General features: G+C 46.2%; 2 protein-coding genes across 2 annotated transcripts in view; both read left to right on the forward strand.

The window, feature by feature from the left end:
• LOC105994656 (zinc finger protein 558-like) overlaps window positions 1-6,513 on the forward strand; it is a 22,951-nt gene extending 16,438 nt beyond the window's left edge. Inside the window, exons 2-4 of the mRNA XM_013028286.1 lie at window positions 4,712-4,838; window positions 5,476-5,573; window positions 6,477-6,513. Coding sequence (XP_012883740.1) covers window positions 4,712-4,838; window positions 5,476-5,513 — 165 coding nt within the window. The 3' untranslated portion in view covers window positions 5,514-5,573; window positions 6,477-6,513. The remainder of the gene's footprint in view (window positions 1-4,711; window positions 4,839-5,475; window positions 5,574-6,476) is intronic.
• Window positions 6,514-6,877: 364 nt separating this feature from the next.
• Window positions 6,878-7,780, forward strand: LOC105994659 (zinc finger protein 239-like). The gene has a single exon (XM_013028289.1). The coding sequence runs from the start codon at window positions 6,878-6,880 to the stop codon at window positions 7,778-7,780; it is 903 nt and encodes a 300-aa protein (XP_012883743.1).
• The last annotated feature ends 762 nt before the right edge of the window (window positions 7,781-8,542 follow it).

Here is an 8,542-nt window from a genome sequence, read left to right on the forward strand (position 1 = left end):
CGTCACCCGGCTGTGTGTGTGCGTGCGTGTGCGTCTGTCTGTCTGTCTGTCTGTGTGTGTGTGAGACACAGCGAGCGCGCGCGCTGCACTAACTCAAGCCCTCTTACCTTTTTCACCCAAGGCTGGCGCTCTACCACTTGAACCACAAGTCCAACTTCTGGCTTTTTGGTAATTTGAGAGTCTCACAGGCTTTTCTTCGCAGCCTAATTTCGAACCAGTGACTAGAGATTTCAGCCTCCAAAGCCGCTTGGATTACTTACAGGTGTGAGTCAGCCGCCCCCCATTGTATCAGGCCATTTGAACCCAGGGCAGCGAGGGCAAGGACATCCTCCTGGCATGTGGTCTCCACCCCCAAAGTGAGGAGGACGCGCTGGTCTTTCTAGAGAGGAGCCCAACGTTGGAGAAAGAAGGTAAGAGGAGAGGGGACATGTCCCCCTGAGGTGAGCCTGTCTTGAGAGTCGGCACTAAGAGACTCAGGTTCGTTTAATGATAGTTTTGTTTCTGCTGATTGTGGAGTACATTTTTTTGTTGTTGTTGTTGTTGGCCAGTTGTGGGCCTTGAACTCTGGGCTTGGGCGCTGTCCCTCAGCTCTTCAGCCCAAGGCTAGCGCTCTACCACTTGAGTCATAGCACCACTTCTGGTTTTCTGGAAGAGTCTCACAGTCTTTCCTGCCTGGGCTGGCTTTGAACCACGACCCTCAGATCTCAGCCTCCTCAGTAGCTAGGATGACAGGCAGGTCACACTGGCGCCTAGCTAGAGCAAATCATTTTTGAGATAGAACGTGAGGATTTAATGACTCGAAGTGGCTGGCCTTGTTACAGGTGTTTTGTTTTTTTAATGATATTGGGGCTTGAACTCAGCGTCTGGGCACTGTTTCTTTTTCACTCAAGGCTGGTACTCTACCTCTTAAGCCACACCTCTATTTCTGGTCTTTTGATAGTTGGACAGGAAGAGTCTTTTAGATTTGTCTGCCTGTGTTGCCTTTGAACCAGGATCTTCAGATCTCAGCATCTGGAGTAGCGAGGATTATAGGTGTGGGCCTCCAGCACCCAGCTGAACCAACCATTTTTGAGGAAAAATATTGAGGCTTTGGGAAATGAGCATCTGGCCTTGTTACACTTTAAAAGGGGAAGTATAGAGGCTGGAAAGGTGGCTCAGCGGTAGGGTGCTTGCCTCCCATGCATGAGGCCCTGGTTTGGATTCCTCAGCACTACATAAACAGAAAAGGCCAGAAGTGGTGCTGTGGCTCAAGTAGTAAAGCGCTAGCCTTGAGCTGAAGAGCTCGGGAACAGAACCCAGGCCATGACTACCCCCAACAAAAGTGGGGGGGGAGGGCTGGGAAGGTGGCTCAGTGGTAGAGCGCTTGCCTTCCATGCCTGAGGCCCTGGGTTCGATTCCTCAGCACCACATAAGCAAAAAGAAAAAAGCCAGAAGTGGCGCTGTGGCTCACGTGGTAGAGCGCTAGCCTTGAGCTGAAGAGCTGAGGGACAGCGCCCAGGCCCAGAGTTCAGGCCCCACGACCGGACCCAAAAAAAAAAAAAGCTTGTGTTTCTTTTCCTTACAGTGTCTCCAGAACTGAAAGGAAAAGAGTGCTGGAGTTTATCCAGAACTGTTGGACTGAGCTGTGGCTTGAGCAGCATTTTTTGACCCTGGTACTATTCTATGGGAAGGGAGAAAATTTCATGTGGAGCCCAGAGTTCATGCCTGTAATCCTAGTTTCTCAGGAGAGTAAGCTCTGAAGATTCTGTTTGTGTGAGTGGTTTTTTTGTTTTATTTTTTGTTTTGTGGGTCGTGGGGCTTGAACTCTGGGCCTTAGCGCTGTCCCTCAGCTCTTCACTTGAACCACAGCGCCACTTCTGGTTTCCTGATGGTTAATTGGAGATAAGAGTCTCATGGACTTTCCTTCCCTGTCTGGCTTTGAACCCCAGGGTCCTCAGATCTCAGCCTCATGAGCAGCTAGCATTACAGTTGTGAGCCATCAGCCCCAGGGTAAAGATTCTGTTTTAATTGCTAATTAACCAGCAAATGGCTCAAGTGGTAGAACCCCAGCTCTAAGTGAAAATGCCAAGCCAGACGTGCAAAGCCCTGAGTTTAAGCTACAGTTCTGGCACATGCATGTGTGTACACGCGCACACACACAAACCATGAAACATCACTTGGGTAAAATTTAACATCTGCAGTATTTTTTCATCCTCCTTTAATTTATGCCAAATGATAAAGTGAAAAGCTTTGTTGTGCTCTGCCTGCTGGGGAAAAAAAATTATTTGTGAAATTGAGAGTTTATTTTAGTGTGTAGTGGGATTGTTTTTGTCCCACATTCTGGATAGAGGAGTTAAAGACCAATTTCCTGAAAAACAGTGAAACGATAGAGTGTTTTAGGCGCTAGGCCCAAACCCCAGGAGTTTCACATTTCATCAGATCTGGCCAGCTGCTTCTCGAGAAGGGCAGGGAAAGATGGTGTATTACATGGTACAGGCATGCCTTGGGAAGACAGCACTTCCAACCTTCTAGAGGCATCTTCTGTGGGTGCAGACTTCAGGTTTTATAGACATAGCACTGGGCGGGGGACTTAGGATATACATACAGTCCTGAGCATATTGTGATCATTATTTATTATCCATTTTGTGGGGGAGAATTTTTAGCTATATTTTTACCTCTGTTACCATGGCTCAGGGTAAACCAGACCTGGTATGTCCTGAGGAACCTTTTCTGTTAGGAGTCATTTTGGTCCCTTATAATAATGTCATCTATTTTTGCTAGGTGAGGAACATGGCTTGGAGTAGCAAGTCCACATGCAAAATGCAAACCAAGATGTCAAACTTTTCTCTTGTGGTTAGTTAATTTTCAGGGTCAGCAAAAGTAGTTTTTGACCATCTCTTATCTAGAAGTTTATGCAAATGAGGTAACTCATGAAGCGAAATCTCTCAGGATGAGAATGGTAACCAGTCAGGAATTCTTGGGACTGGCATCTGCAGTGCAGGCCAGGTGGTGAGACTTGGTGGAGAATTGGGGGTTGACTGTTGTCTCTAGGTGGTGACACAGTTAAGTAATCGCACAGCCAGGTGGGAGAATAGTTCAGGTTTGTAAACACAAAGCATTTGGTATCAAAATGAGACAAAGGTATGGCCTAGTTGGAATCTTCAGCTGATTCTTCATCTGTTTAGTTAATGATCAAAATTGAGCCTGTCTTCAGGAAGAGATTATTCCACTCCTATACTGTTGCTTTATTTTGCGATTAGTCTGTAAAAGCTTTGTGTATTAGAGAGCTTTTGTTGCTCCATGCTGGCATTCTACCACTTGAGCCACAGCTGTACTTGTAGGTTTTTGGTGGTTCATTGGAGATAAGAGTCTCGTGGACTTTCCTATGTAGGCTGGTTTTGAATTGCCATTCTCAGATCTCAGTAGCTAGGATTGCAGGTGTGAGCCACTAGCGCTTGGATTTCTGGATAGTTTCTTTTCTTTCTTTTTTTTTTTTTTTTGCCAGTCCTGGGCTTCATCTCAAAGCCTGGGCTCTGTCTCTGAGCCTCTCTGTGGTAAAGGCTTGCACTCTATCACTTGAGCCACAGCGCCACTTTTGGCTCTGTCTGTGTATGGTATACTGAAGAATGGAACCCAGGGCTTCATGCATGCTAGGCAAGCACTTTACCACTAAGCCACATTTCCAAGCCCCTCTGAGTAGTCTTATGTTTTTTATTTTTTTATTTTTATTTTTTGGGTCCAGTCGTGGGGCCTGAACTCTGGGCTTGGGCGCTGTCCCTCAGCTCTTCAGCTCAAGGCTAGTGCTCTACCACTTAAGCCACAGCGCCACTTCCGGCTTTTTTCTTTTTTGCTTATGTGTTTGCTGAGGAATAGAACCCAGGGCCTCATGCGTGCAAGGCAAGCGCTCTTCCACTGAGCCACCTTCCCAGCCCCTTACGTTTTTTATTTTTAAGCTGGCCTTTTTTTGGTGAGGCTGCTTTTCATTATGTAGCCCAAACAAGTCTCTTACTTTGTAATGAACCCAGGTTGGCCTGGAATTTGTAATTCTCATTCCTCAGTCTTAAAGGTATGTCCCATGCCAGACCCCATTAGCTGTTTTGCTGTGTGATAAGTCTGCAGTGCTAGGGCTTGAACTGGTTTGGCTCAGGCTGGCACTCTACCACTTGAGCCACTCCACTTCCGGCTTCTTGCTGATTATTTGGAAATAGAAGTCTCTTATGCTTGGGCTTTTAAACCTCAGTCCTCAGGATTGTAGCCACTGGTGCCCTGTTTACTGGTTATTTTTTTTGACTGTTTCTCTGTTCCATTAGTACTGAGAATCATTTTTCCTTAAATTGTTTTAAGGAAACAATTGTTTAAGAGATCAAAGTGTCTCTACCACTTTGAGCCACAGGTTCACTTCCGGTTTTCTGGTGGATAATTAAAGCATCTCATGGGGACTTTTCAGGTCAGGCTGGATTTGAACCATGATCCTCAGATCTCAGCCTCCTGAGTAGCTAAGATTACATGTGTGCCCAATTGGATTTTGGTTTTCATGTATAATATACTTGCGTAAAATATATGTTGGCCACTTTTATTCAGTTAGATTTGGCTCATCTTTATATTATAGACGGATCTGTTTATATTGCATGTATTATAGATTTGTGTGTATGTGTCAAACCTTTTATGAAAACTTGTAGATCTCTATTATTGTCTCACCCTTCCTCCCTGGTGTGCCCTTGTGACGTTTCAGGAGGCTGTGACCTTCGATGATGTGTTTGTCAACTTCACCCTGGAGGAGTGGGCTCTGCTGGATGCAGCCCAGCAGCAGCTATACAGAGACGTGATGGTGGAGACCTTCCGGAACCTGGCCTCCATACGTAAGGACCACTTCCTTCCCTGACCTGCTCACTCAGGGAGCGAGGCACTGTTGTTCTCCCGTGCTGCTCAGTCATGTGGAATGTGGCATGAGAACATTTGGGTAAACCTGCCAGACATGCTCGTGTCACGCCGTGAATGTAACTGGAATCTCGTGATTACTCTGTAAAGTTGTCATCATTTGTAATGATGTTCTGGATCGACATTATAGAACAAGAAAGGGAAGACCAGACCACTGAAGAGGTATGCTAAAGTCCCAGGAGATAACTAAGATAATTTATACTTACAAAGTTAGAAAAGGCCGGGCACTGGTAGCACTTTCCTATAATCCTAGCTACTCAGGAGGTTGAGATCTGAGGATCACGGTTCAAAGCCAGCCTGGGCAGGAAAGTCCACATGAGACTCTTATCTCCAATTAACCACCAGAAAACTGGAAGTGGCGCTGTGGCTGTAGAGCGCTCGCCTTGAGCTGAAGAGCTCAGGGATGTCTCCCAGGCCCAGAGTTCAAGCCCCACAACAGACTCCCCCCCCAAAAAAAAAAAAAAGTTAGAAAAGAATTTTCAACCAAAGAAACCATACAATTAAGCTCAAGTTCATATTGATTTGATCTCAGGAAATGTTCTCCAAAAATGGATTTAGGTAGAACCACCATAATCTGCACATCCAAAATGTTTTAACATTGGAAGCCTCTGGACCTCCGGTCTTTTGCCAAAAACAACGATTTCTGATGCTTTAAGGTAAGGAAACTTTCTCCCATGCACAAAATTAACACGTCTGAAATTATGTTCAGAGTTTGTATATATGGTATATGGGAAAGATAGAGATTTTGTGTTTGGATTTTGAGCTTTGTTCGAAGCATCTCATTTTACGTATGCAAATAGTTGTAAATTCAAATGCTTTGAATCTCAACTGTTCACAAAAGAAATACTCAACTAACTTTATTTAAAGCTGAAATAGGAAGTGGCACTATGACTTAAGCAGTAGAGCGCTCACCTTGAGCTGAAGAGTGCAGGGATAGTGCCCAAGCCCAGAGTTCAAGCCCCACAACTGACCAAAAAAAAAAAAAGAGCATGGTCTGGGAAGGTAGACTGGTAGTATGCTTGCCTTAAATGCATGAGGCCCTGGGTTTGATTCCTCAGCACCACATAAACAGAAAAAGCTGGAAGTGGCACTGTGGCTCAAGTGGTAGAGCGCTCACCTTGAGCTGAAGAGCTGAGGGACAGCGCCGAGGCCCAGAGTTCAGGCCCCATGACCAGCAAAAAGAAAAGGTGAGCTAGTCTGTCGTGGGAACCATATGAAGATGCCTCATGATAAGACTGCATCTGTATTCTAAAATTCTAACACGGGCTGGGAAGGTGGCTCAGTGGTAGAGCGCTTGCCTTACATGCATGAGGCCCTGGGTTCGATTCCTCAGCACTACATAAGCAAAAAAAAAAAGCCAAAAGTGGCGTTGTGGCTCAGTTCGTAGAGCGCTAGGCTTGAGCTGAAGAGCTGAGGGACAGCGCCCAGGCCCAGAGTTCAGGCCCCATGACCGGACCCAAAAAAATAAAATAAAATTCTAACAGGACATCAAACTGATAGCTCTCCTGCTAAGTCATGACAAAGTAATGACTCAGTCATGCCCTCTCACTTATTTCCAGGGTTTAAGATATATGAAGACTTGCTGGGCACCAGTGGTCACACCTGTAATCCTAGCTATTCAGGAGGCTGAGACTTGAGGATTGCAGTTCAAAGTCAGCCCAGGTAGGAAAGTATGTGAGAGACTCTTAACCTCCAATGAACCACCAGAAAACCGGAAGTGGTGCTGTGACTCAAGTGGTATGATGCTCACCTTGAGCTGAGGAGCTGAGGGACAGCGCCCAGGCCCAGAGTTCAAGCCCCACAACTGACAAGACGAAAAGATGGAGACTCTGGACAAAAAGAAGCTATTCAAGGTGGAGAAATCTTCCACAGTACTCTAGATGCTGTTCTGAACATTAAAACCCCCGCTGGAGTGGAAGCAGGCGTCTTTGACATCTTCCTCAGGCAATCGTCCCTGAGTATGGCTCTCAGAACTTGCTCTGACTCCAAACTCTATGAGTATCGGGAGTTTGAAGAAAAGCCGTGTAAATGTACGTGTGGGAGAGCCTTCAGCGACCCCCAGTGCTTCCAGAACGCTGACAGCACCAACGCAGGAGTGAGAACCCACGAGTGTCAGCAGTGTGGGAATGTCTTCAGTCATCCCACTTCCCCTGAAATGTTTGCGAGCACCGTACAGAAACTGTTTGTGTGTCAGCAATGTGGGAAAGCGTTTCGTTCTTCCAGTTACATTAAAATTCACGAAAGGACGCACAGTGGGGAGAAGCCTTACGTGTGCAGCTACTGTGGGAAGGCCTTCCGGCAGTCAAGTCACCGCATCCGACATGAAAGGACTCACACCGGAGAGAAGCCGTGTGTGTGTGAGCAGTGTGGGAAAACCTTCTATTCTTTGAGTGATGTTCGAAAGCATGAACGAATTCACAGTGGTGAGAAACCTTTTCTGTGTAAAGAGTGCGGGAAAGCCTTCAGTGACTCAAGCTCCTTGCACAAACATAAAATAACCCACACTGAAGAGAAGCCCTATGTATGTAGACAGTGTGGAAAAGCCTTCAGGTCCTGCGGCTATCTGACCATACACGAGAGGACTCACACTGGAGAGAAGCCTTACGTCTGTAATCAGTGTGGGAAAGCATTCGGGCAATCCAGTCACTGTCTCATCCACGAGAGAACTCACACTGGAGAGAAGCCCTATGTGTGTAAGCAGTGTGGGAAAGCCTTCTTTACTCTCAGTGGTCGTCGGAAACACGAGCGAACTCACAATGAAGAGAAACCCTTCCCCTGTAACGAATGTGGAGAAGCCTTCAGTGATTCCAGTTCCTTACACACACACAAAATAAAACACTGGGGAGAAGCTTTATGTATGTAAACAATGTAGGAAAGACTACTTTGATGTTCGAAATCTTGAATTTGGGAGCTGAGAATGTGACTGAATGCTTGCCTAGCATGCGTGAAGCCCTGGGTTCAATTCCTCAGTACCCCATACACACAAAAAGCCGGAAATGGCTCAAGTGGGAGAGTGCTAGCTTTGATTAAAAGAAGCTCAGGGACAGTCCCCAAGCCCTGAGTTCAAGCCCCAGAACTGGCAAATAAAACATGTATTTGGACTGGGATTGTGGCTTATTGGTAGAGAGCTTATTTACCCTGCTTGAAGCCCAGGGTTTGATTCCTTAGTACAACTTAAAGAAAAAGTCATTAAATGAATCAAAAAATAAGCCAGAGCTGGGTGCTGGTGGCTCACACCTGCAATCCTACTCAGGAGGCTGAGATCTGAGGATCACAGTTCAAAGCCAGCCCCGATAGGAACTTCCATGAGCCTGTCATGTCCAATTAACCCCCAGAAAACTAGAAGTGGTGCTGTGGCTCAAAAGTGGCAGAGCAGTAGAGCTGAAGATCTCAGGGACAGCACCCAAGCCCAGAGTTCAAGTCCTAAAACCAACAACAAAAACAACTATGAATGCACTTAAAATAGAAAGAACCCATCCTATGTAAGGAACGTGGGAAAACTTTCAGTGATCCTATTTCTTTTTTTTTTTTTTTTTTTGTCGGTCGTGGGGCTTGAACTCTGGGCCTGGGCGCTGTCCCTCAGCTCTTCAGCTCAAGGCGAGCGCTCTACTACTTGAGCTACAGC

Source organism: Dipodomys ordii, unplaced genomic scaffold, assembly GCF_000151885.1.
Source record: "Dipodomys ordii isolate 6190 unplaced genomic scaffold, Dord_2.0 Scaffold108, whole genome shotgun sequence".
Lineage (NCBI taxonomy): Eukaryota > Metazoa > Chordata > Mammalia > Rodentia > Heteromyidae > Dipodomys > Dipodomys ordii.

What these genes read in the sequence shown, in the direction of transcription:
- LOC105994659 (XM_013028289.1), top strand. Translation starts at nt 6,878, where the DNA reads ATGGCTCTCAGAACTTGCTCTGACTCCAAACTCTATGAGTATCGGGAG.